Raw genomic sequence first — 27,420 nt, 5'->3', positions numbered from 1 at the left:
TTCTCAGGGATGTTTTTCTGGAAGCTTAGCACTGGGTGAGTGTTGATGGTTAACTGATCCTGCACTGAAGGATATTTAGGCTCTGAGCAGGGGATTTTCCTACAAACAGAGCCTGAGATTCCAGGTGGGCTGAGTGAACATGGGCAGCACCTCTGCCTGAGGAGCTGTGACCCACCTGGTCCAGGGGGGAGGAACAGGGAACAAAGCAAGTGAGATTTTTTTTTGCCCCATGGTGTGGGAGCAGGATGAGAACAGTTTTCAGGGTTTCAGTCCTGGTGCTGTCCCTGCCTTTACACAGGCCCCAAAAGCCTTTGGTGTGGTTTCTTCTGTTGCAGGGAGTAACGGGATGAGCTTGTGTTAGGTGAAATAAAGGCCTGATGATTCAAACCCACACATTTCTATTTGCTACACTCCTACCTGGTGTATCCTTCTTGCTCTGATACCTGGTGCTTCAGTGCAAAGGGGATTTTTCATCTGGAACGATGATGATTCTTCTCTTTTTGTGTGGTTTTTTTTCTCTTTTTTCCTTTTCTTCTTTTCTTTTCTTTGCACTTTTAATTATTTTAAGGATCTGTAATATAAGTAACTTAGAAGTGCTTTTTAATCAGCTTTCTTTAGATAGGGTCACTTTGTAGTACACAAGGATGGCAAAAACATTTGACTTCATTATCAACAGATTATGTATCTTTGTTATGTCATTATTATTGAAGATGAAATAGAAGTATCAGAGTTCACCATATAATTCTCAGTTCCAAGTGGCGACCACCTAAGGTTGTGTGTGTAACATTAATACCTTCAAATTTGGAATTGCTTATTTTTTTCTTAATGTTTGACTTGGCTTCTGATATATTATTATATATTTTAACTAAATACTGAAAAATTCTAAGAAAACACTTGTCAGTGGTGATTTGGGGTTCAGTTTTAGCAGAGGCTGCCCGTCCCAGGGAGGTGAGAGTTCAGTGTTTGGGGCAGCACTTGCTGTTCCTGTGGCTGAGGTTTCCTGGGCTCAGCACACCCTGCAAACCAGGTCACACTCACCCAGCTCCTGATGTCATGAGTCAATTTTTTTCATTTTTCTCATTTTTAAGTTGGCCTGGAAGAAGCTGACAAAAGAGGAGGAATCACGGTTGTTTGTTTTTTTGCCTGCAGGCAACTTTCAGATCGTTTTGGTGGGATCACAACAGACAAACCTTAGTGCAAACCCAGGCTGTTCTCTCCCCTGGCCCCTGAAGCTGTAACACTCTCACTGATGGGCACTGATGTTCTGATGGAGCTGTTAATTGACTGTTAATCACATCACTCATGCCATGGTACTGTTCTAACTAAGAAATGCATTTATTTTATAGTAGCATTGATAGTGATGTTTCCTCCCTGGGTCTCTGGCAGTGTGGAACAGGAACACTGTGATTTGGTGATTTAATTGGCATTGTTTTGGCAAGTAGAGCACATGCATTTGGGATCCCCATCCTCAGATTGATGCATACTAAAATATTTACTTTTATCTGCTGTTTCAGATTACTTATGAATGAACAACAAATAAAGGTTTTTCATGTTCTGCTACCAGGTCCTGTGTCTTTTTAGCTGAGAAAATTACTGTTCAGGAAAGTTGTATCACTGGGCATTACGAGAACTGGATCATTAATATTTAACTGTGTTGAAAGTAGAAAGCACTGTAACAGTAATAATAATTTGCACTTGCACAACACATTTCTCCTGAGGATCTCAAAGCACTTTACAAACCATTTAATTAAGTCTAACTAAATCCCTCTGAGGTTTATTATTAGTCCCATTTTACAGATGGTTAAGCAAGGGCATAAAGAAGTTAAATGGTTTGCCTAAATGAGTTAGTGGCAACAATAAGCACATACTTCAGGAGTCCTGGCCACAACTCTCCTCTTGGAGCAGAGGAGGATTGAAGTGACCACAGGGTCCTGCAGCAGCACACGGAAGAGCAGAGCAGCTGGAAACTGAGGGAAGGTGAAGGGCTTGGTCTGAGATGTTCCCTGTGAGCGCTGTCCTAAAATCTCCTGGTGCCCTTGGAGGACTGAGAGGTGCAGGAGTGAGGAGGGGCTGTCCTGGCTCTGCATCACACCAGAGCTCTGTGTCCCATGCCACCACTCAGCAGGGACACACACGGGCTGCTTGCTCTGTGTGCGACACCCGCGCTTGGCTGTCCCTGGTACTGTGGGAAAGGGAAAGGGGAAGGGAAAGGGGAAGGGAAAGGGGAAGGGAAAGGGAAAGGGAAAGGGAAAGGGAAAGGGAAAGGGAAAGGGAAAGGGAGGAAGGCAAAGGGAGGAAGGCAAAGAGGGAGGGAAGGAAGGCAAGGAAGGAAGGAAGGAAGGAAGGAAGGGAGGAAGGCAGGAAGGAAGGCAGGCAGGCAGGAAGGAAGGAAGGAAGGAAGGAAGGAAGGAAGGAAGGAAGGAAGGAAGGAAGGAAGGAAGGAAGGAAGGAAGGAAGGAAGGAAGGAAGGAAGGAAGGAAGGAAGGAAGGAAGGAAGGAAGGAAGGAAGGAAGGAAGGAAGGAAGGAAGGAAGGAAGGAAGGAAGGAAGGAAGGAAGGAAGGAAGGAAGGAAGGAAGGAAGGAAGGAAGGAAGGAAGGAAGGAAGGAAGGAAGGAAGGAAGGAAGGAAGGAAGGAAGGAAGGAAGGAAGGAAGGAAGGAAGGAAGGAAGTTCTTCCCACCAGACTCAAAGTGATTCATGCCATCGGCAGCTGCCTCTGCTCAGCTGCCCAGCACAGAGGTTGGTTTATCAAGACATAAAGCAGGAGTGTGCAGCGAGGGGGACTCGCGCTCGCTGCGGATCCGAGAGCCACTTAGGAGGGTGCTCGTGTACAAATGCATTAGATTATGGTTAAGCAGCTTATGGACATAAAAACACATTAGAACTTTACAGTACACTATAAATTACAGTTTTGCAGCATTCACAGCCACAATGTTAGGTAATTACATTCATTAATCTACTAGTAAGAGCACATAAAGTTGCCTCCCGAATGGTACAGCGTGTGCTTGTGCTCAGCTGGGGATGCTCTGAGAAGGGTCTCCCCTCACAGCTTCCTCCACCACCGTTCTGCTTTGGGTTTAGGATGGTTTTCAGCAAACCAGAATGTCAAGCACATTCCTCTAAATATCTAGGATGCACAGGGGAAGAATTTCTGATCTTGTTGTCTCAAGCAGCTCCAAGCTTTTCTCAGTGAGCTGTAAGCAGAGTGGAGGCTCACTGCAATCATCCAGTTAGGAAGAAGTTCCTGCTTGTTGTCCCCTGGGTGATCCCTCTCTGCCCAAGGCCCTTTGTGCCTTTGTACCACCTAATGTTTGGTGGTCCCTGTAATTGTTAGCCTCAGCAGTTGATGTTCTGTTGAAACTTCCTTGCCTTAGGTTGAGCATCTTTTGGTTAATTTTCTTCCATGCAGAAATAGTCTCTTTAATTAGAGCAGATTCTCAGCTGGTGTAAATCATGTTGTTTCCAGGTTGAAAGTCTGCCCCAGTGGCTCTTTTCTGTCTTTTCCTTTTCCTATCTTGCGCTGCAGAGAAAAGCTTTCAAACCTTCTCTTAGAGATGCACCCGTGTTTGGTACAAGCAGAGTCTTCTGCTGATTCATTCTTGTTTCAATTTCATGTCTTGAAAGACCCTTCATGGCTATTTCTCTTTCCTCTCTAATGGACCAAGTGTTATCTTTGATATCCCCTAGCCAAGGACAGCGAGCTCTCCAATCCATTATTCAGCCACATTTTAACTGGGACTTTCCATGAATCTTTAGTTATGAAAGTAGGAGAGCAGAGAGCTGTGCATTCTCTGTTCTTAACCTCTTGTGTGTCAGGAAACAGAGCACACAGAAATTCCCTGGAAAACTTCCTGCACTTTCAGTGCCTGCTGAGCAGAGTACACATATGAAAAGAACTGCTCAATTAGAAGGGTAAAGGTAACAGGAACACTTTATCACCCTGAATTTTTAAGAAATAAATTACTAAAATAGATTCAGTGTCTCAGTCCTTGAAAAAACAGAAATGTATTCTAAAAATCAAAGTCCCTCTAAAAAAACTCACACTCCCTCATGAAGGTATGAGTTCACCCACACATAACTTCATCAAGCCAGAAAGCAAAATCTATTCTCTTTTGTTTGTAAAACTTTAATGAATCTGCTTGTAAAAACCAAAGCTTGTACGAGTCAACGGGAGCAGAAGACTTATCGAGATGACCCATTACTTCTGTGTCAGTTCATTAATTGGGTTTTCAGCCACTGATTTCTGTTCACATCAGGATCATCTTCCCATCCGTGTGAGGAGGAGCCCTGAGAGCTACCTGTGCCTGTGCTGCCAGAGCAGCTGCCGAGGAGCCTGTGACAGCTGCTTAATCACACGCCAGCCTCGCTGAAAGGCATTCATCTATTTGCTAAATAGATGGAGCTTCAATGACACTTGAGTACTCCAGTTTCCAGGGAATTTCTTTGTCATTACTGACAAATTTATTATCCTGACCATTAAATTAATAAAAGGCAGAGCACACGGCAACTGCTTTTTGAGGGAGGTGGTTTTTGGTGCCACAGGAACCTCTCCAGCTTCGTGTCCTGAGCTGTCCCCTGCCTGCTGGCCTGGCCCTCTGTGTCTAAGGGCCAGAGGAGGGGGAAAAGGCAACCCCAGCCTCTCCTAGCTGTGGGACAGGGCAGAGGGAGCACGCCTGGCAGGGATGAGCCTCCCATCAGGAATTCCCAGCTCTAGCTTAGTGCCGTCTCTCACAGGCTGCTGCTGCCCAGGGCAGAAACAGGAACCACTCTGGGCCACTGTGCTGCCTCTTGGTCACTGATGGGGGATCAGCAGCAACGTGCTGTGTGTTCCAAAACAGGGGCTGCAGGGATGGCCTTTGTTTCTGAGAGAGCAGCAGTTGAAGGGAAACAACTGCCTGGAAAAATCCTATTTCTGACAGTTTGCCTGTCCCTGCCTGGCTCCAGGCCACCTTTCAGGTGGTACACTGAGATGTGCAGCTGTATTCTTTACAGTGGGCTTCACTTGCCTTTTTCTCCACGTAAACATGAGGAAGCCAGCAACGCTTCTTTTTAAGGGCAGTGTGTGTCCCTGCTGCGGGTAAGCCAGGGCAGGAGGAGGCTGGAATGGGCATGGGTTGGGATCCCAGGGGGCAGTGCCAGGGCAGGGGGAGGCTGGAATGGGGATGGGTTGGGATCCCAGGGGCGGTGCCAGGGCAGGAGGAGGCTGGAATGGGGATGGGTTGGGATCCCAGGGGCAGTGCCAGGGCAGGAGGAGGCTGGAATGGGCATGGGTTGGGATTCCAGGGGCAGTGCCAGGGCAGGAGGAGGCTGGCAGAGCTCATGTTTAATGTCACAGGCAGTGCCAGCCCGGGCGTGGCCCTGCTGATGGAACAGCTGCTGTTCTGGGTAGTGGCAGTGCTCTGTGCTCCTGATGCCATCTGTGTCACCCGTGGAGTGTCCCAGAGGGCACGTGGGGACCCAGAAACCCGGGCTGTCTGCTGCTGCTGACGCCCCAGGGCCAGTCTGTCCCTGCTCAGCTCAGGGCTCACTGAGAGCTTTGCAGCTCTGCCCTTCACTGTGTGATGGCATCGATGTAAAATTCAACAGCCACGCTGTGGAGTGACTGTGGCTTCACTGCTCACTGCTGGAGCATGCCCTGCTCTGCTTTTAGGTATTTTGGTCCATTTATTAGATATTACAGAGATTTTCCCTTTCTGAACAGAACTGGCAGTGATTTCTGTAGTGGAAGCCTACTGGGAATGATGCTAATCTAGTTTCTGAGGATTTGTTTATTGGGGCAGCACATGCTGGGCTAATTTCAGGGTACGTGCTCCATGGTATTTTTTCTGTCCACAAGTGAAGTTTTAATAAGGGAACTTAGTACTTGGACAGCAGTTTGTGCTTTGGGATTTTTTTTTCTTTTCTTTTCCTCCAAAAAGCAGCAAAGGCAAAATTGGCTCAGTGAGTATTTATTGGCAAATTAGTGTTCCTAAAGCCTTCCTTTTTGCTTGTTCTTTTCTAGAGCTTGGAGAAATAAGATTTCACGTAATGCATCTGGGATTGGATTACTGGATTGAATTTTGCAAAGTACACTGGGGATAGCTGAGCCTGTTTAGAAAGCAGCTAAGCCCCTCTGAGTCAGTAAAAATTCAATTCATGATAGTTGATGAGGGATTTTTTGATGGGTTTTGTTTTGGATAGCTTATTTGCTGTTGGATGGTCATATTTCCTTTGAGGTATTTTATCAAGGTTTATTAAGCTTTTGCTGGAGGCTGTGGTGGGATACAGGCTTTCTCTGAAAAGTATGATGGAAAAATGCCTGGAAGCTGACATCCCTCCTCCTGCTTGCTTGTTGAACACAAACATTAAATTTTAAAGGAGCTCTTCAGCTGAATTTGTGTGTTGTGACCATTCTGCAACCCCACAGAAACATGGCCAAAATGTATCAAAGCTGTGGTTGTGATGGGTTGTTACTTTGCATCTGGTCTCTTGTGTACTCAGGGGCTCCTGCTCCTTCCCTGCCTCTTCCCCTTCTGTCCTGCTCAGAGTTGAGGTTTTGGTGCTGCAGCCAGCCCACGGTACCCAGAGCAGATGGAAATGATCTCTGTGATTCTGATCACAGAGCTCAGCAGGGACTGGGTCATTCCTGCTCTCTTGCAGGGGCAGATCTCATCTCAAATAATAATGTCTGAATTTAGATTCTCTCCATAAAACTGGCCTGATTTTTTTCCCCTGGACTTCCTTTTCTGTTTCCTGGGACAGTGGTACCGTGTTGCAGGTGTGCCCTGGAGTTTTTAGGGGTTTCTTGTTTCGAAGGGAGGGTTGTGGATTTTAGTTATCTGGTTGCTTTGGGGTTTTTTTTTTTTGATGCTTTGGAGTTGAATTCTTTTGGCAGAGAATATCAGAGAAGTTTGCACAGTGCTGTGCAAGGAGAGGTGTAAGAACCTGGGGGTGGCTGGGCTAAGCTGAGAGAAGGGAGAAGGCTGCAAATTTCTCAGTGTGTGGAATAAGTTTTAATAAGGTCATCGAGAACTTAAAATTAATTCTGAATGAGTTAAAAACTGCCTAGCAGGAAACCATAAAATATTTCCTTGTAATCCTGTGTAGGATCCTTTAGTGTCCTGTGCACCTATTATGGCCCTGAGGAGGAGATTGCAAAGTGTGATATGGGAGGGGGCTGTATCCTCCTCTCCCTTAAAGAGGAAATGGGCAAAGAAGCAAAATGCTTTTGCTCTTCTAGCAGGAAGAAATAATGGTTTTCTAGGTGAGGTTTAATGCTCTCAGCAAATCTTTGCAGATTTTACATTACAGTCATTTCCTCAAGTCAGACTTCCCTGCTGCCTGGTAAGTAAACACAGAAAGCATAGATTATCAGTTAAGAGTATCGACAGCATTTCAAGTGCTATCAGAGAACATTTAATTCAGTTTAATTTTGTGATAAATCTCATGTTTAATCCTCTGGTTGCTCTGTAATCATGTCTCTATTGATCTTCTCTGAATGACTGCATGCAGTTTAATAAACTTTGCCATTAACCCAAGCTTTCTAAAAGAGGAGATTGATTCCAGTATCAAGTGTGATAGAACCAATAAGCACCTGAAAATCATTAAATGTGTCCATTATAAAATATTTGCATTAAGATCAAAGTAAAAGTGTAGAGGTGAATTTGCAGCTTATTAGAGAAACTGTTTGCAATTGGAAAATCTCAGTATGTCAGTCAAAATCAGCAGCAGTTTTCAACCTGGCTGATTCAAGCTGACACCTCCTTTCATTTCTTATTCCTCAAATCCCTCTTTCATCCTATTGAGCAATCTCCTTCTCTCGTTTCCCAGCCATAATTATATCCTTTAATTTATTCCATCTTTTTCGCTCCAGGCATTTGTTTAGTCCAGGGGTTTGAGGTCATTTTTGTCTCATAATAAAGCTGCAGACTTGGGGCATCTTTTTGAATTGTTGGTTTGGATTTTCTGTCCGGAACTCTCTTTTTAAGGAGTGTCCATGTTACATGAGATCACAGAATCACAGAATCATTAGGTTGGAAGAGACCTCCAGGATCATTGAGTCCAACCCAACCCTAACCTCAACTAAGCCATGGCACAGAGTACCACATCCATTCCTTCCTTAAACACATCCAGAGATGGTGAATCCACCACCTCCCCAGGCAGACCATTCCAATACTTTATTACCCTTTCTGTAAAAACCTTTTCCCTAATATCCAGCCTATATTTCCCTTGGTGCAGCTCGAGGCTGTGTCCTCTTGTTCTGTCAGTGCTGTCTGAAAAAAGAGACCAACCCCACCTGACCACAGCCACTTTATAACACTGGGATGAGGAACTGGGGAGGGAAATGCTGTGCTCCCCTCTGTGCTGGGGCGTGCAGGAGCCTGTCACTGTCATTGTCAATGCTCCCTCTGTGCTGGGGTGTGCAGGAGCCTGTCACTGTCATTGTCAATGCTCCCTCTGTGCTGGGGTGTGCAGGAGCCTGTCACTGTCATTGTCAATGCTCCCTCTGTGCTGGGGTGTGCAGGAGCCTGTCCTTGTGGGAGGGAGAACAGGAGAAAGCCAGAACCACATGCACAGACGTGGCTCAGTGATGGCACTCAGGCTGCAGGTGCTCATCTCTTCCCTCAGGATGATGGAGGAGACACAAAAGACATTTCCCACCCTCCACATCAGTTGGGGGAGAATAAGGGAGGTGCAAGAAGTACCTGCTTGGCAGGGGCAGGGGAGGGTCCCTCAGAACACCCTGGCTGTGGTGGCTTGGCTTGGAAGAGGACAGACTGGCTTTGCTGTTGTTCCTAAATAAAACAAACGGGCAGTGCAGGCCCTCACATGCCTTGTGGGCTGCAGCAGTGGATCTCTCCCGTTTCCTGGGCGAAGGGGCTGCTCTGGAGGTGCAGGAGGAGGGAGATGAAGCCCTGGCCCTGCAGGGCCTGTTTGCTGTCCACAGCCTGGCTGTGACCCCCCTGTTCCTGTGGGGGCTGCTCCCTTCACCTCTCCGGGGGCTCAGCACTGCAAATCACAGATGGAGCAGGATGTGCTTTGACTCCCATTTCACAGATGAGCTCTGCTGCATGGGAGGGCTGAAGGCCCAAATTCATGGAGCCATTTATTTCCTTTGGAAAACCAGTCAATGGGAATTAAAGAGTTTTAGGCCTCTGAATACCTTCTTTGTGGTCCGGGGCTTAGCTGAGCGCTGCAGGTCACAGGGAGCGTCGGGGGAGATCAGGAATTCCCACATCCACCTCCAAGCCCCACATTAATAACTTACCTTCCCAGTCCAGGCAGCTCTAATCCTGGCCTGGCAGGGCACCAGTGGTGATAAGGTCAGACAGGAGAGATTTGGATACCGGCCCCTACAAGCAGCTTAGAAAATAAATCTTTCCTAGGAAAGGTTTCCTTCCCAGTACAGACTGATTTCCTGCTTGTGGTTCTTATTCTCTTCAACATATTCCAGGGCTCTCGAGAGATGCATTGCAGAGCTTTATCTGTTCCTGCTCGAGGCAAGTTTTACAGAGAGACAGGAGTTGGGATGCTCCCTACAGCAGGAGTGGTTGAGTTCAGTCGAGGCAGCTGCGTGTGATGAAGTGGGGTTTGACTCTAAGTGCTGCTGAAGTGATGTGATTCACAGCTTTTGTAACTCCTTGCAAGTTTGCTGCAGGCATTAGCAAAGCTCTCGACTTGAGATGTTCTGCTTTGCAACCAGCTCCCCTGACTGTGCATCCCTACCAAGTTAAATTTGTAGCTTCTAGGTGGCTATAAACAAGAAATATTACAGTAATTGCTTTTCCAGCCACTAAATAGCCCTGAATATTAGATGACACTTCAGTTTTAAAAGATCTATCTACAAAATATTTGAATATTTGAATATTTGCAGAAGACATTATGTTTTCAGCCACAACATAACTGTGAAGGAAATTCTTCTTTTTATGAAGTGGCTTTGCAGGGTCTGTGCCCTGAGATAAAACTGGAGAAAGCAGCCATCTCTGCTTTCCCCTGTTTATTTATTCATGCTGTGTTCTGTGCCCATTTAACTGGAGACTCTGGATTCTACATACAAATGGCAGGGAGGATCTGTTTCACCTCCTAGGAGCTGCTGCATGTACCTGGTGGGGTTTTGGGTGACCCCACAAAGACTTTGGAGCATCCACTGAGCCCAGAGCTGAGGCCAGGATGTGATGCCTTCAAGCAGTGCAGAAACAGAGGTGGGAAAGGTGGCATTTCCCCAGGGGGTCTGGGCTCTGTGCTGGGCACAGGGTTTGTACCTGTGTGCAGGAACAGCAGAACAGTTCTGGTTTTTATTTCCTCGTGTACATGAGTGAGGACTCTTGAGATGGGAGCAACCTGTGTCTCCTTTGTGAGTGGTGCGAAGGACGAGGCAATGATAAATCCTGTCTGTGATGCCAAGCTGTGCTGCTGAACTGCAGAGAGGGGGATTTGCCAGTGATCAGCACCGTACAAGAATGTAATCCCTCTGGGTTTTTGATCATCAAATTTATCTTCACTCTATCTGTTTCCTTGGGGAAGAATAAGCCAGCAAATGGAAAGGTTACATATTGCTCTATTTCTTAAACTTTTTTTCTTTACTATTTTTTTCAGCCTGAATGCTAGAAGGTGGTTTCATTTGCAGATGGGAAGTTGAACCATTGTTGTTTTTTTGTTCCCTCTAATTGCAAAAAGGTTCTGATCCTTTTCCTAATGAGGAATATTGCCAAGCTCACCTTAAGAAGTGTTGCAGTCCTCAGGTCCTAGCTGAATTCTATTTCTCTCTCCTTATTTTCTAATCACTCTTCTTTCTCTTTAAAATCTTTCCTCACCAGTCTTTTTGGCTGTATGCCACATGCCAATACAGTGGTAGAGTTAGGGAGTTCCTAGAGAAGAAAAAAGAAAGTCCAGAGGAATACAAGACAGTAGGAGTTTAAAGCTCCTGTGTTGAGTAGTTGGAATTCTTGACGTACAAGATGAAAAGAGTTGGTTTAAAATAGATTAACTTTTTCTTAAGGCTCAATAGTTACAAACCATTATTATGTGGAGATTTTTTGGTTGGGTGAAAAAATCTGCAGTTTGGATTACTCATGGATTGCACCACCTGGCATAATCCATGAATAGTTCTGCTAATTCTGCCCTTTGCTTTGCTTATTCTCTGTCCTGCTGGCTTGGGTGTGCAGAGGGATGCTCTGGTTTCCCTGCATGCAGGTAAGGCTGCCGGTGTGATGCAGAAATGCATGGCAGGGATGTTTCCATTTCTCCCTAGAGCAGTTTCCTCCTTGTTTTCACCTGGGTTCTCTCAGGGTGGTGTCTCTGTCTCAGCTCCAGGTTTTCTCATCCAGCCTCGAGGCTGACAGGGCAGCAAAGCCAAGCTCAGCGCCTTTCTGTGGCCAGCAGGTTCTAGGGAGCATCCTGAGACCTTTGGAATGCACTGGATTTTCCTGGTGCTGCAGCATCTTCCTGCAAGACCAGGAATGCAGAGGTGCTTCTGATTTGATTTACAAACCACAATACATTTTTTATGACTGCTGAGTGCTGTGCTAATGAATGGTGCCAGTGTGAGGCTGAAGTCATCTGTTCCCTAGTGCAGGGCTGAGAGCTGTCTAAGCCCAAATGCATTTCTTGTAACCCTACGATAAGGGGGATACCCTTTAAATGTAAAATTTATTGGCCCACTAACTCCTTGCCTGGGTCTGTGGCCTGCCAACCCAAGTGCTGTTTGAATTATTCAGAGAACACAATATGTGTGGAGGGTGGAGGAGCCCACAGCCAGCTTTGTGCCAGCAGCTCCTGCAGTGGAATTGCATTTCCCTCCAGTGAAATCTCCTGGAATGTGTGTTTTGATCAGTATATGCAAATCCTGTATAACTACAGATACAAATGTACAAAACTTTTCTTTTTGGGAGAAAGTTTGAAATTTAAAAATATTTTTTCTGTTCTAAATGAGAAAAAAAGTGAAAATTAAGAAAACTTAATGTGAAGAAAAAAAATCCAGAAGTTTTGTAGCAGAACTGAGATGTTGTTTGATTATTTAGACATACTGAAATATTTGTGTTTCATATTATTCTATGATAATAGATAAGTTCTTGGTAAGTGTTCAGTTGGGTTCTCTCCACCATGAACCCCCTTTTCCAAGGATAAATGTTCCTGGCCCTGCTGTGCCCTGGGGCTGCCCTTTGGACAGAGGCAGGGACAGCTGTGGGAGATGCCAGTCCCAGCCCGTGCCCACAGCTGGACGTGCCCCTCCCCAGATCAGGGCAGGGCTGTGCAAGGCTTGCCTGGCTGGGTCTGTGTCACCACAGCTGTGCCACGGGTGTGTCACAGCACAGGGGACAAACCCAGCCCTGCTTCGGGAGCTGCGTCAGTGCTCCTCCCGCTGCCTTATCTCCAATCCCAGCTGAGCAGTGCAGGAGCACTGCAGCCCTCTTCCCTGGCATGGAGATTTAAAGGGAGCATCCCTAGGGACTCCTCTCCACATCTCTTTTCTATTTCTTTTCATTCCTCAAACAAAGAAAATAAATATGAGCATGTGGCCCTGCTGCTCACGGGGTGAGTGAAGCACATTCATTTAAGGCTGTGAGATCAGCCCAGGCAGTGGGAATGCATTTCCCCTGGCTGCAGGGCTGCACTGTGAGCAGCCAGGGCTGTGAGCAGCACGCTGGGGCGGAGGGCTCTGGAGCTGTGCCCAGCCATGCCCAGGGAGCAGGGCTGGGCTGGACGGGCAGCGGGGGCAGCACAGCCCTGGTGCTCTGCCAGGATCAAAGCCTGGAGGGGCAGGGACAGCAGGTACTCTCCAAAGGGAGAGTTTGCATGAGGAGCTGAGAGAACGTGGCTGAGGTGTGTCAGCACAGGACACGGATCCTCTGCTGGGACAGGCCAGGTCCCGCTGCTGTTTCAGCCTCAGAAAGGTGTGCTGGAGGTCATTGAGTCAGATCTGCAGCAAAGACATAACCTTGGACTTTGCTGGCCACTCATGTTAGACCTGGAAAATTCTCTAGAGAAAACACAATGGGGCTTTGAGGCTGGCAGGAGCTGGCTGGAGCCAGAGCTCCAGGATCTCTTGGCAGGAGCTTCTGGCTGAAGCAGTCAGAGCAGAAGCAGCTCTGTGTACTTTGCCTTCCACAGAGCAGGCAGCTTCAAGGAAAACAATTCCACGGCTCTGCAGCCGAGGCTGGAGTTGCTCAGCACTTCTCAGCTCCAAGATGAGGCTTTTGCTAACTCAGGTTGCACAGGCTCCAGTGATGTCTTGGCTGTTGTGCACAACTGTAACATGTTATGGCACAGTATTTGAGTGACAAAAAGGAGAAGGGAGGGGGGAACAACAAGGCTGAGAATGCCATGTCATGTTTGAAAAACATGAAATAAATGAAAAGCAATCAATTGCTCTGATGGTCATCTTCATGTATGACACCAGCTTTTGCCAGCTCAAGAGCTGGCACCAGAGTCTTAGATTTCCTCTACCTCCAGCTTTATTTGCTGTGTGGCATTGAGGGAGGCCATGACACCACATTATTTTAGAAACAGCTCTTCCCTGTATCCTCATAACACATGGAGCTCACCAAAGCCCAATTTTGAGGAGTTGAGGAGTTTTACACTCCTGGCAGCTGCTGGAATCAGTGAAGGCTGTGCTTCATTAGAGAAAGTGCTCTGTGGAGCCAAGTTCTCTGAAAAATCCAATCTCAGGTGTTTCCCAATGAATGCTTACAATTAGCAGATGTTTCTGACCTGAACATGTCGGGACTGTTGTTGCCACCTATAAAATGGGAATAGTGAAATACCTTTGGCAAAACAAGTGTAAAATAGGCCATTGGTATTTGTTGAGCATCTATGTGATACTATCAGGAGGAGCTGTACAGAAAAGCCCTTGAGGAAATTAATCATTGTGCATTCAGAGGAGGGTGTGAATGGAGTGTCAGTAAACAAGGCCTAGGTCCACACTATGGACAAAGAGCAGCAAACAAAATCCTGAGTGGTTGCTCATTAGCTGAACACCTTTCATTCTGTGTAGGGAAATAGGAGCATGGGATCATGTAATTAAAGATTGTATCTTGGCCTGCATGCACAAGAGGCCTGAATTAAGGTGGTGGCTGCAGCCTTAATCCTGGCCTTTCATAACTTCCCAGCCCTTGACTTTGTAACCTCAATAATGTTGCCTTAATGTATTTTTGTGCGTAATTTACATGGCAGGACCTGAATGGGAGCCTTCTGTTTATCAGTGCTATTGTTAACGCATGATTTGGGATGAAAAATCAAAGCAATCTCTTTGCCACAGCAGCTCTTTCACACAAGTGTCTGGAGCAGACAGCAGCTTGCTCTGCTCTTGTTCCCCTTCCTCTGCACCCACCCCAGCCTGGCACTGCCTTGGTCCCCACTCTGCTGCACAGCCCCTCCTGCACAACACTGAACCCCTTTGTTCTCACATTCCGGGGAGATGCAGGCAGCAATGGATTGCAGCTTTGTGGAATCAAAGCAAACAAAACAAGATTAAACCTTTCTGTGGAGGTCTTGTGGCTTGCAGGAATTGCTGGGATTAGTGGATGGGCTACTGCACCCAGTATAGTTGACATCACACCTCTCTTCACCAGTCCCTTGTGTTTTAAAATACCATAATAGTGACATGAGAATCCTTTTCTCTTTTGCGCTGGGATTTACACCTGCCTTCCTTTTCCTCAGCATTATTTTAAGAATGTTTGCATTCTTTCCCCTAGAGAAATGCTTCTGAGAATCTAGTTGTTCATCAGAAGAATACACAGTACATTTAACTATTTTACCTGGAGATAAATTAATGGTTATTAAAAGCATCTCATTTTATTTTCTGATTTTCGTTAGAGGGACTAGTCAGTGCATTATTTTCAGACCTTTACATCTTGTTTCTGCTGGAATTAAAACAGCAAATGATGAAACATGAGAGAGATATTGAAGATTTGGGGCATTTTCATCCATCAGCTGTAAAAATTCTCCAATGTAACAGAAACACAGTAGGAGTTGATGGGGACTGTCAGGATGTGATGGCAAATTGGGTACCCTCAGATTAACAGTGTTTCTGAGGGGGTTTGGTTCAGTTTGTGCAGCTGTTTGTGCAGGTTTGGGTTCAATTTGTGCAGGTTTGGGTTCAGTTTTGTCAGGTTTGGGTTCAGTTTATACAGGTTTGGGTTCAGTTTTGGGTTCAGTTTGTGCAGGTTTGGGTTCAGGTTTGGGTTCGGTTTGTGCAGGTTTGGGTTCAGTTTGTGCAGGTTTGGGTTCAGGTTTGGGTTCAGTTTTGTCAGTTTTGGGTTCAGTTTGTGCAGTTTTGGGTTCAGTTTGTGCAGGTTTGGGTTCAGTTTGTGCAGGTTTGGGTTCAGGTTTGGGTTCGGTTTGTGCAGGTTTGGGTTCAGTTTGTGCAGGTTTGGGTTCAGGTTTGGGTTCAGTTTTGTCAGTTTTGGGTTCAGTTTGTGCAGTTTTGGGTTCAGTTTGTGCAGGTTTGGGTTCAGTTTGTGCAGGTTTGGGTTCAGGTTTGGGTTTGGTTTGTGCAGGTTGCTGTCCTGAGTTCCCAGCCAGGGATTGCCACCCTGTGATGCTTCCCTGGGAGGGTGGGCAGGCCCTGGCACAGGTGCCCAGAGCAGCTGTGGCTGCCCCTGGATCCCTGGCAGTGCCCAAGGCCAGGCTGGACACTGGGGCTGGAGCAGCCTGGGACAGTGGGAGGTGTCCCTGCCATGGCAGGGGTGGCACTGGGTGGGCTTTGAGGTCCCTCCAACCCAAACCCTTCTGGGATTCTGTGCTGGCCAAGCTGCAGGATGTCTCTCAGCTGTTCCCTGCATGCATCCTGATTTCCTGCAAGCTCAGCCTCTGTACCCAGTGTGGTGGGTGAGGGTGGGGTGGTGGTTTTGCCATCCTTTCTGTTTCTGTGCTGTTCCCTTGGCTGTTTCTTGCTTCCCCTCACGTCCCGTCCATCCCCGGAGCTGACAGCAGGCGGAGGGGCCGGGCTGTCCTGGGCTCGGGATGGAACTGGGAAAGAATTTCAAATCGACTTTTGTAGCTACTGAAAATGTATTTTCTTTCCCCTTAATTGGCTTCTTCCTTCTGCACTAGTGTTCCCGATCAAATGTGAATTGTTTGTGCCTTGGAAGGCTCCAGAAGTGCCTTTCTTACACTTCTGCTTGACAGGGACATTTGGATGTCTGAACAGTGAACGGAGCAGACTGGCAGCTTCAGGCTTGATTTTCTAAATATTTGTGTTTAAAGTGGAGCATTACATTGACATTTCATGACAATTTGATGTTTAAAAAAAAAGTCTAATTTCTTTATACTTTATTCTTGGAGTGAAGGATAAATTGTTGGGCTCTGATACAAAGCTGTAGAAGACTTTAGCAAGAACCTGAGGAGCAAATAACTGGAATATAATTATGGATTGTTGCAACTGTAATTTGGTTTAACTAGCAATGCAGTGTAAACTACTCCTGTTTTTAATAATCAGTTTTTAAAAGCTGTATTTTACTGAGGTCACATCAAGTGCAAATTCAGAAAATAAGTTTTCACGACACTGGTATTGTAATACTAATGCACAAGGATGGTTTGGAAAGGTTGAGGCTTGGAATCCCTGAGCAGCACCTGAAATGTTCATGCAGAGAAATGTCTGCAGTGTATTTGGTACACACTGCATTCACAGGGCTGTTTTTCATCCAGCATTCCCATAAAAAATCCTGTGATAAGGAGTGAAGAGTTATTCACGTGTAGTTTTTAGGTTGTTGTCAGAGGGCAGGGGCAGGAGGGAGGGCAGTGAGGGGGTGGCTCTGGGGTGGGTTCTTGGGGGGATGTGTGTACCCCACAAAGCCCCGCTCTGCCGCCACTCAGAGTCTGATTTTTAATCCATGAGTTGCCATTTATGTAGCAAGAAGATGGACTGAAATAAATCAGGCACAGCTCCCTGAATGACCTGATGAGAATGGAGTGTGTCCTTCAAGCCTCCTGCCTTGAGAAATGATCGGATGGAGCCAGGGGCTGCCTCTCCTGCCCTGGGCTAGGACAGGGCTGGAGCCAGGTGAATGCAGGGCCCCACTGGGCAGGAGCCTGCTCTGCACCACAGGCCCTGCCCCACCAGGGCACCTGCAGCAGGATCAGCCTGATTAATGTGCCCAAGAGAAATGAAACAAATGGAAATTTTTTTAGATTATACGGTACACTCATAAATATTAATGCGCTTTTGTATTGAATTGCGTGTAATTACATATTTATACATTTAAGTCACCTTCCTGATACACTTAAGGCACTTTACTGATGAAAGATATCTCTGAAAGAGATGGTTTTAAACTGTGCCTAATATGTTTGTAGGATTTACTTAATAATGTGTGGGCTTGTATGCTGGCAGGAGAGGAGAAAAACCTCCATTAGAGACTGGAAGTGTTCATGGGGTCTGCTGCTCAGGCTGAATCCACTCCGTGGGTAGCTGCTGAAAAATACGTCTCGACATGAAATATTACTACATCTTCTTATCTATGTAGATAAGGTCTGTGCAGTCCTGTCACCTTAGAGTAATTACAGCTTATTACTCTAATCATGATGATGCCTGAAGTCTGTAATTAAGATTGTGCTGGCTAATGTACTAGCACACGGCATGGTACAGCTATTGTCCTATCTAAACAAGGGAAAGATAAAAATGGGACGAGGGAGAAAGGGCAGCAAGTGGGGAAGTGATTTATGCAGGGCTGTGGTTCCCAGCCAAGCACTGCCTCCAGAGCCCAGGGCTCCACAGGGCAGGATCTGAGACAGTCCCAGGCAATCTGCACCCCCAAACACGAGGAGAACACCCTGGGAGAGCTCCATTCAAGCCACTTTTAATGCATCTTGTCCACCTGTGTCTGAGTTTTATTCTTTTATCATGCCCTCATCCAGTCTGCAGATGAGGAATTTAACACACATTTCTATGTACACATTTATTTTCAGGCCAAGTCGTGTCCCTGTTGCAATCCACGAGAGGCTCTGCCCCACAGGTCCCTCACAGAGGGTTTGATCCCCAGCACTCTGTGGTTTTCCCACTGTGGTGTCAGCTGGTGAAAAGCAGACAGCTCTTCTGGCAGAACAGGGCTGTCTAAACACCAATTCTGACAGCTAAATTTCACAGCAAGCCCACTCACCAAACAGGATTTAAAGCCCCTTTCACAAGTTAGGCATGTCTGGAGCTTCTTGGCCTCTCTTTGCTTGTGAGCAGAAGAGGAACGTTCCTTAATTTTGAACATTCCTGCCAGTCCTTCCTTCTGCCTTGGAAGGTGCCTTTCCATCCAGGGTGGGGAAGCCTTGGTGGATTTGGTGTCACTGCTCTTTGCCACAGGTGTGGGAGCAGGTTCCTTGCTCCCAGCTCTCCTGAGCTCTGCGTTCTTTGGGTGTATCTGACAATTTGTGAGGCCCCTGCAGATGTCTGGAACATGGGCTCTGAGGAAGGGCCCTCCCAGGAACATCCACAGTGATCTGCTGAGCCTGACCCATCTCACACCCCCTTAAAGCTAATAGGAACAAGTCATTTCTTGATGGGAGTTCCTGGCCCCATCAAACATTTTATAAGCTTCTGGAAGCCTGCCACTGTTTCATTTAGATCACTCACAGCTGGGGGATAAAAATCCCACAAAAGCTACTTAGTCATTAGAAGATTTTTTTTCAGAAAGTTTCCTCTCTGTTTATTCCTTCAGCCTTTCACATTTAGAGTGAATCCTCCTGAATACCATTTGTATCTACACACATGAGCAATGGGTTTTAACAGAAGTCTTTGCTGGCATAATGTTCTACTCATAAAACACTGGATATTTTTTATGCTGACCTGAGAGAAAGAATTGTTAGCAGCATGACAGCTATCCTAAGTTACAAATCAGTTCTACCATAAAATATCTGCTATTTTATAACCTGCCCTTGCTGTCCAGGTGTGTTTGTGGATGCTGTTGATGGGGAGCACTGGTGAAATGGTTACTGCCCCTGAGAATTTGCCTTCCTGCATTTATGGCGAGCAGCAAAACCTGAAACCTTCCTGGGAAGGGAGGCAGTAGGTGTGCTGAGAAAAGGGGTTGTTCCTGCTTTTAATTTCCTTGGGTAGCTCTGTAGGATCCCTCTGCTTGTGCACAAGGAGATCCCAAAGCATTTTAGGAAGACCAGTGCTACTCCTGAGCTCCTTTTCAGTCGAGCCAGGGAGGGACCAGTGAGCAGACACAGGAGTTTTCTTAAATTACTGATCCTGTGTTGCAGCTAAGGATGCTCAAGTTCTCTTTCATGAGGTTGGATAAGGCTTCTAACTTTTTGGATATGAATAACACCGTGAAGAAAAGCCCAGGGTATCTCCTGTGGTGTGAAGAAAAGGTAGAAAAAATGCCTTATAGCTTCTGTTCAGTACTCCCATCTTGAATGCCTGTAAAATCGTTCCCTTTGCTAAATATCAAATTTGAACAATGACTGTCTTCAGTTTAATTAATCATCTCGTTGGTTTCAGTTATGAATTTTGTGAAGCTCTTGTGTTTTAGAGAGTCATTTAGGGAGCAGTCTTTAATTAAAGCCAAACTGCTCTTTTGCCTTTAGGCATGTTTTTTTGCATTAAAAGGTGCCATAATTCAAATTATATTTTCCTGAGCCTCAGTCTTTATGTGACACAGGGACCAATAGCCCTTCCTGCTGTCAGTTATAATATTGAGTATATTTTATTGACTATAGTATATTACCCAGCACTTTATGGTGGGCATGGAAGCTTCTGGCCCAAGCAGCCAGGCAGGTTAGCAGAGAGTGCTGGAGGCACGGCCCAGCTTCAGTAACCTCCCCTCACAGGGAGCACCAGACCCCAACGAGGGCAGCTCTGGGAGCAGATGTGACTCAGCACGTTGCATTTATTGGATGCAGAATCTGCACTGTAATTAACATCTTCTCAATAGCTTCTCATTCTTCTCTCCTAATGAATTCTCCAGCCTCCTCTTCCTCTAGCCTTTAATTCTGTGCTGTTGAAAAAGGTTCATTTCAAGTAACATTCATCTGAAAATAGGGATTCTGTGTGTTGCAGGTTATTTGTAAGAAAACAGCTGTGGGCTAAGTGACAAAACTTACATTTGTGTTACAAGAGTGGAGTGTTTTTTTTATAGACAGACATTGATTCTGGGGGTTAAAGGGTCAGTGCCACAGTTTTCAAATACAAGTTGCTTTTTTCATGCACTTTTCACCCCTCTCCCTGAGATTTGGAAATCTCTGCTTAAGTCAGGCCTGAGGGAAGCAAGCCCTGGAGTCAGGGGAGATTCATTGGCCCTAATTGGATTTAGGTCAGCTCGTGCCTTGGCTTCTCAAATATGACAAATAATAAGAATGAATATTGAAAAGTCAAGCATTGTTTCAATCAAAGCAGATTGTTAATTTAAGCATGATAAACAAATGCTGTCTTCTAAATGTGTGCTGTCTTGATACATGAGATGCCAATGAGAATTGAGGTTGACTGTATGAAGTCTCAGGGGGGATGTGTCTCCTTCCACGCACTCACTTCATCCTGCCAATTTTATTCATCATTTACCTGTCTCTTGATTCAGAGGACATCAGTGAAGAGTGTGTTTGTTCCTTTTCTGGTGACTGCAGCACTGCCCTGAGAGTGCTTTGCTGGTCACCCAGAACCCAAGCAGAGCTGTAGTTTGACCACTGTGCTTTTCTCCTCTCTCTGCAGAAGGACGTAGCCCTGAAACCTCAGGAACGTGTGGAGAAGCGACAGAATCCTCTAGCCAAGAAGAAGAGGGAAGCACTTACCAATGGACTGTCGTATCTTCCAAAAAAGAACAGACTCCACCACCACCAGTACAGCTCCGACCGGGAAAATGACCGAAACCTGTGCCAGCACCTTGGGAAAAGGAAGAAGTTACCGAAGGGGCTCAGACAGGTGGGAGACAAGTTTCCTGCTGCGGGGAGGGAGGGCTCTGCCCGTTGGCTCATGGTATGTAAAAGCAATTTCTCATTTTGTGTGATCGCTGATTTCAATACTTTTGTAGCTGTTTTGTTGTCGGGCTCTTGTGTGCGGCGTGGTGCGGTGTCCTACAGTGGCAGAGGGACTGAGAGGGAGAGCAGGTGGTGCCTTGATGCTGATCTGATTAATAAATGTGTAAAGGTGGGAAGAGCTTTCTGCAGGCTGGCTGTGAGACTGTCACAGCAAACAAATGGGGACTCTGTGATTGCGAGGCCAACTTTGTCCTATAAAGACCTTCCTGTCTTCAGGCTTTGTACACAGAAGCAGAAGAGCCTCTGAGCCTCCAGGGTGAGGTGAGGCAATTGCAAGAAGGGCAGCTGTTAATCAAGGCAAAGCTCGGAGGCTCATTAGAATGTGGGGAGCTCATTTGTGAGGTGTCAGTGGTGCTGGTGTCTGCTCCCCTGGGTTACTGATCACCCACCCTAAGCAAGAACTTCTGCCTTCCCAACAGGGGTAGAAGTGAGCAGGCAACATCCAGGATTGCAAAGCTTGAGGCTGAAAACATTTAATTTCTCTTTATGACCATGCAGTGTTGTGTTTGTTGAGTTTTTCAAGGAACGTGACAGGTGTGATTTCTATGATGCTGATAATAGCACATAGTAGTAGTGACTAGGTCAGCTTTTGCCTGTATTTGAGTAATAATAAGGACTCTTGAACCAAAATTTAAACATTTAATGGGGATGGTTGATATTCATGGAATCAGTTTTCATCCTTGTTTAGTGCAAACCAAATTTTGCTTTGCAGAGAAACTTGTAGCAAACGGTGAGAATTCACTGCTTCTCATTTTGTGAGTTCGGGGAGATGGAAGGAACATTAAGGATGACAAGTATGCTGAGTTGTATTCAATTGTGATATGCAGCGTTAGAGAAGCTGGAAAGATATAAGTTTTTATGATAATTTGGAAGCCTATACGTTAAACTGTATATAGGAGTATACTAAGAGATTATACAGTACTTCAGCAGAGCAAGGAAACGGTAAAATGCCTGTTCTACACTACCAGCTGTTAAAGGTGTTTCTCCTGGTTTAATTTTACTTGGTAATGATTCCATTATCAGTAGATACTGAAGGCTGCTGTGTTTCCTTGGCTGTTTCCTGTGTTCAGCTCTGTGGTCTCTGCTCTGTTTTGGTCTGTCAGATGTGTCTGCTTTGGGCAACAGGACTGACTGTGTGCATTGTGAACTCTCCTATTGGAGCCTAATCTCAGGTGGAACCTTTCTGCCTAGAATGTAATCTGTGAAGGAAATTGGCCTCACTGCTGATGGAGATTATTTGTGAGGTGGTGATTTTGGGAATGAATATGCATTGGCTTGGAAGGTATTGAGTTGACAGATGTCATGGAAAATGCTTTTCCTTTGAGCTGATAAATCTGAATACACTGCTTAATTCCTAAGGCATAAGACTGAGAGGAAATAAAGTATCTTGCTCAATATAAATGTAACACACTTGGTAGAAGTAGAGCTGCTCAGATAAGAACATTTAAGTCTTATGAACAGTGCTGACAAACATATACAGCTTTGGCACTTAACATGGAAAAAAGATACCATGGAAAAGACTGCAAAAGTTCTTTGGAAAGACATGCTCACCACCTATAAAAAGAGTTTTGGGTAAGCGTTTTCTGTCCTCTTTCAAGACACATGGTGAAGGACACAAAAGAAGGAGATTGATAAATTCTCAGCATATTTTTTTCCTATCATGTCACACTTTTCTTGCTCAAGTGACTCTTGGCTGCACAGCTTGGGTTGCTTTCCCCACCCAGGTCCCTCCCACAGAATCCCTGGGCTCCTGAAGGAGAAGATTTGCTGGCCAACCTTCTCAGAGGGCAGTGAGCCAGGAGCTGGGGCCACTGTGCTTTGTGTGTGACACAGCAGCAGTGACTGGAGCCACTGAGAGTTCAGGAGGCTCCTGCATGTATACAGTGTCCTTGCTATATTAGGGCTTTCTATTTGATACACAAACAATTTATCCTGCCTCTCCTGTGCCTGGGGGAATCCTGAATTGTCACCTGTGATTACTGTAACTGGATGGCAGGATGCAATCTCAGAGCTGTCACATAAGACCTTGGCTGCAGTCTGTCCTTGCTGGGAAGGGTTTTATACCTGGAGATCTCGTTCATAGTTTTTCCAGTGGCTGACAGTCCTGTTGGATATGCTTTCCTGTGAAATCTGTTATCTGCTGCAAGTAACTCTCACTGCAGGATTTAGGGTATGAAGCTCCCTTGTCAAACAGATTTAGTTGAAGTCAGCTATTGAAAGCATTGCTAATTAGTTTTCAGAGAAAATCCTTGCAGTATTCATGCAGGTATTTATCCAGCTCTGCTGAAATGCCTACAGGTTTATTGAAATCCAGAAAATGTGAAACTGTAGGTTAATTAAGGCTCATATTTTACTAGCAAGAAGACTTTTGAACTCTGCTTTGTGAGCTTTTATAAATGTACTTATTAAATGCCTCAAGGAAATTTTAGTTGGCGTTAAGCAAACATAAGACTCATCAGAATATTTCTCCAGCGTTTTAAATTTAATTTCCTTTACGTTAATTGGTGATGGCATGTTTTTATGTGCTTTCTGTAAAAATCATTTGGAAATCTTAAAATGAACATTTTTAAACTAGTAAAAGGGTGGCAAACATTTTTAAATGGGTTTTAATGAGATTTCATTCCTCGAGGTCTGAGCACAGTGGGTCACACCAGGAAACAATGAGCTTGCAGGGCAGAAGGAGGGTTGAGAGTATTTGATAATGAGAGAGAAGGATCATTTCTCTTTGTTCAGTGGGTGTGTGATTTGGAAAGAACAGAAGACGACTTTTGCTACCTCCACCATTTCCTTCACTGTTTTTTTTCATCTGCTGGGAGGTTCTTGCATCTTCTTGCAGAAGAGGATTTTCTGTGGATCTGCTTCTAAGCCAGCAGTGTGTGTGTTGGGCAAGGGGTGCCTTGGCTGCCTCACGTGTGAGTGAGAGGGAGCAGCTGCTGGGCTCTGCCTTCGCCACCCCATCCCAGAGACGCGTCCAGAATATCAAACCCCAATCCCTGCAGGAGTGCAGGGAAGGAGACAAATGCTAATAAATAGGAGGTGGATGATAAATAGAGGGAAGAAAAGTCACGATGGAGAAATGAATTAGGAGGTAAATTGTAATGAGATAAAGGAAAAATGGGAGGAACAGCAGCAGAAGATACACTGCTGACTCTGGCAGTCCCCAGCGACAAGTGTTATAAACCATTGGCTTTCACCTCATAGTCCATTACCTGAATCAATTAAAGGGGTGGGAGGGGAGGGTTGAAGCTGTTCCTTCTCAGAATTAAGTCCACGATCCCTTTGGCAGTCTCACCGTGAATCTGTGCACCTTAAACGTGAGACTGCAGAGCCTTCGGGCGGCTGCCTTGGACAGCCATCGCTGTCCCCTGCCATCACTGTCCCCTGCCATCGCTGTCCCCTGCCATCGCTGTCCCCTGCCACCGTTGTCCCCTGCCGTAGCTGTCCCCTGCCGTAGCTGTCGCCTGCCACGGTCACTTGGGAGCACCCCTCGGAGCCCTGCGTTGAGTCAGTGCCAGCACCGCTGTCCCGCGGTGCGGAGGTGCCATCCCCGTGTGCCCTGCACAGCACAGCCGTGGGGCAGAGGTGCCATCCCCGTGTGCCCTGGCACAGCACAGCCGTGGGGCAGAGGTGCCATGCCCGTGTGCCTGTCGCAGAGGTGCCATCCCCGTGTGCCGAGCCCTGGCACAGCAGAGCCGTGGGCAGAGGTGCCATGCCCGTGTGCCTGTTGCAGAGGTGCCATCCCCGTGTGCCCTGGCGGCACAGCCGTGGGGCAGAGGTGCCATGCCCGTGTGCCTGTCGCAGAGGTGCCATGCCCGTGTGCCTGTCGCAGAGGTGCCATCCCCGTGTGCCGAGCCCTGGCAGCACAGCCGTGGGGCAGAGGTGCCATCCCCGTGTGCCGAGCCCTGGCACAGCACAGCCGTGGGGCAGAGGTGCCATGCCCGTATGCCTGTCGCAGAGGTGCCATCCCCGTGTGCCGAGCCCTGGCACAGCACAGCCGTGGGGCAGAGGTGCCATCCCCGTGTGCCTGTCGCAGAGGTGCCATCCCCGTGTGCCTGTCGCAGAGGTGCCATCCCCGTGTGTCGAGCCGTGCCCGGGCAGGGCAGGCCCAGCCCCGCCGGCACAGGCGGCTCCGGGCGCGGGGGGAGGCGGCGGCAGCTCCGGGCTGCGGTGGCACCGGGCGGGCAGCGGAGCAGATGGGCTGGATTGTCACCGGCACTGTGATCCCGGGGAGAGCCGACTGTGCTGACAAGCGATCTACAATGTGCTATTTACAGTTTGGGTTTGCAGGCTCTCAATGACATCCGAGTGCTCTTTAGCAACTGCTTTCATTACTACTTTTCTAAGAGCTGCTAATTGAAAATGAAGTTGTGGGTGGGCTACGAGTACGATACTCAGCCACCGAGAACTGTTTCATTTCTTGGGCTCCCTGCTGTAGCTCTGTGCAAGGGAAGAGATGGGGATATGTCTGTGCAGTGTGAGGTCAGACACCTTGGAAATCCTGCCTACAGCACGCATCACCCCGAGTGAGTGATAAAGGTTTGAACCTCCTTGAACATTGCTGCTGGGATTTGGGATTCCTTTACTGGCAGCCAGTAGATTTCAGTGCCTGTAAAACTTCTGAAGATCAGGAAGGAACACCTGGGCTGTGAAACCACCTCGTGCAGGGCAGCACAGGGATTGGAAGCTGTGTGTGGGATTTTGGGGCTGCTTTTGCACTGCTGGAGGTCTGAGGCTTTGTGTGAAGTGACAGGAAACACCAGTGCTGACTGGTGCAATGTGGGACAGTCACCTGCCTTGGGAGCACTACCAGCCAGGATCAGGCCAGCAGGGATATGGCCACACATTGATGGAAGGGGAGATAATATTCCCATTCTGTATGTAAACGGAGAAGTTTCTTGTTTGAGGGGTTTTTTTCAGATTCAAAATACCAGTGCAGACACTTTGAAATGAGTGGATTTGCTGTTTGTACTGCAGCCTACACAGCGTGGTTTGATTCTGTGCCAGTGTTGCCAAAAGTCTGGAGGCACCTACAGCAAGTGTCACCAACAACAGGACTTGGAGGAGCCACTGGTTTAACAGAACTTGGTATCAAGTCACTCAAAGCACTGGTTATTAATCTACCCCATCAAACAACATTTAATTTAAAAAATAACCCATGAAATGATGAAAAAGAAAATCAGGTTATGGCTCTGAAAGAATAGAAAGGGCCATGTTTGGGTAACTGTGCTTTGAGGTTACATCACAGCATGAGTGGGTGTAGAAATACAGTGGGAGAAGAGGCTCATGTGATAAAGGGAATGGGTAGATCCGGGCTTTGAGAACCCTTTGTAGGATAGAAAAAGGAAAAGAGATCTGTGGGGAAGGGATGAAGAGGTGAGGCTTTGCAGAGGTGTAGGCTGGGCTGTGTGGGGTTTTTCAGGGGTAAATGTTACACATGTTACACATAGAGGGGGATACCTTGAGAGGGGGCAGGTTTTGTGATGAGGATCCTCTGTCTCTGCTACTGTCCAGCTCAGTTTGTCCAGTCCACCTGTGCTGTGGAAATGCTGAGTGCTTCATGCTGGCCAGTTGGTAATTCCACCCTTGGCAGGGACCCACACTTTATTTTCACACATGCACAGTGTGTGGATTCCTGCCTGTGTGGGAGCATGTGCTGAAAGCTGGGCTGCCATTCAGTCCCCTGCTCGTTTCCCGTTTGGAAACCGCCGTGGGTGACAAACAGTGCTTGAATTACAAGCATTTGGTGATTCTCCACTGCTGTTTGCCTCTGATCAGAGGCCACAGAAATCTCCAGCTGCACTTAACCCGCAGCCACCGTATCCAGTGCGTCATCTGTGAAGGCACCCAGCTGCTCAAAAGCATCCAAACAACTTCTGGGCCCTGATAATATATAATTGAGCTCAACGGGCACAGAAAAGGCTGTTGTTCTCTGCAAAAAGGACTGGAAAATGATGTGTGTGGCTTCGTGCTCCTGTTGTTCCGTGCCGCGCATCCCCCATGGCTTCCCCGAGCTCCTGAATGGGCATTTTGGATTCCAGGAGAGCACACACAAAGCCAGGGTGGGGAGGGCACAGCCGGGCCCGGGATGCTGCTCTGGCCGGGCAGGGCTGTGCTCAGGCACAGCAAACCCTGCACACACTGCTCAGGGCTCGGGAGCTGCCACTCCACCCCACGCTCGCCTGCAGGGACGTGTCACAGGCGTCCCCCCCTCATAATCACCACTTTCACCTGCAATTTTTCAATAAGCTATTGAATTATACCTCTCTAAATGATACACTGCAAATCCAGCAGGTCCTAATTGCTAATGATGGTTCTGAAAGACTTTCATTTGACTGTAATTAGGTTTGCAAGCAATCAGCTGCCCTTATCAGGATGGAAACACATATAATGTAAAATACAGGCTGGTGGGAATGAAGCATTTTCTTAAAAGGAGGAGGGAAGAGGAAGATGTTTTATTAGCAGAAGCTGTGACATATTTTAA

At 46.9% G+C, this 27,420-nt stretch overlaps 1 protein-coding gene across 7 annotated transcripts in view; it reads left to right on the top strand.

The window, feature by feature from the left end:
- AUTS2 (activator of transcription and developmental regulator AUTS2) overlaps positions 1–27,420 on the top strand; it is a 777,204-nt gene that overhangs the window by 189,318 nt on the left and 560,466 nt on the right. For 5 of the 7 annotated variants that reach the window (XM_063402372.1, XM_063402375.1, XM_063402371.1 and 2 more), the window contains exon 2: positions 20,614–20,877. In XM_063402372.1, the coding sequence (XP_063258442.1) occupies positions 20,614–20,877 (264 nt within the window). The remainder of the gene's footprint in view (positions 1–20,613; positions 20,878–27,420) is intronic. The other 2 variants (XM_063402376.1, XM_063402378.1) reach the window with 1 other exon arrangement.

Source organism: Prinia subflava, chromosome 8 (assembly GCF_021018805.1).
Source record: "Prinia subflava isolate CZ2003 ecotype Zambia chromosome 8, Cam_Psub_1.2, whole genome shotgun sequence".
Taxonomy (NCBI): domain Eukaryota; kingdom Metazoa; phylum Chordata; class Aves; order Passeriformes; family Cisticolidae; genus Prinia; species Prinia subflava.
Note: the sequence above shows the minus strand (reverse complement) of the source record. Positions and strands in the feature narration are given on the sequence as shown.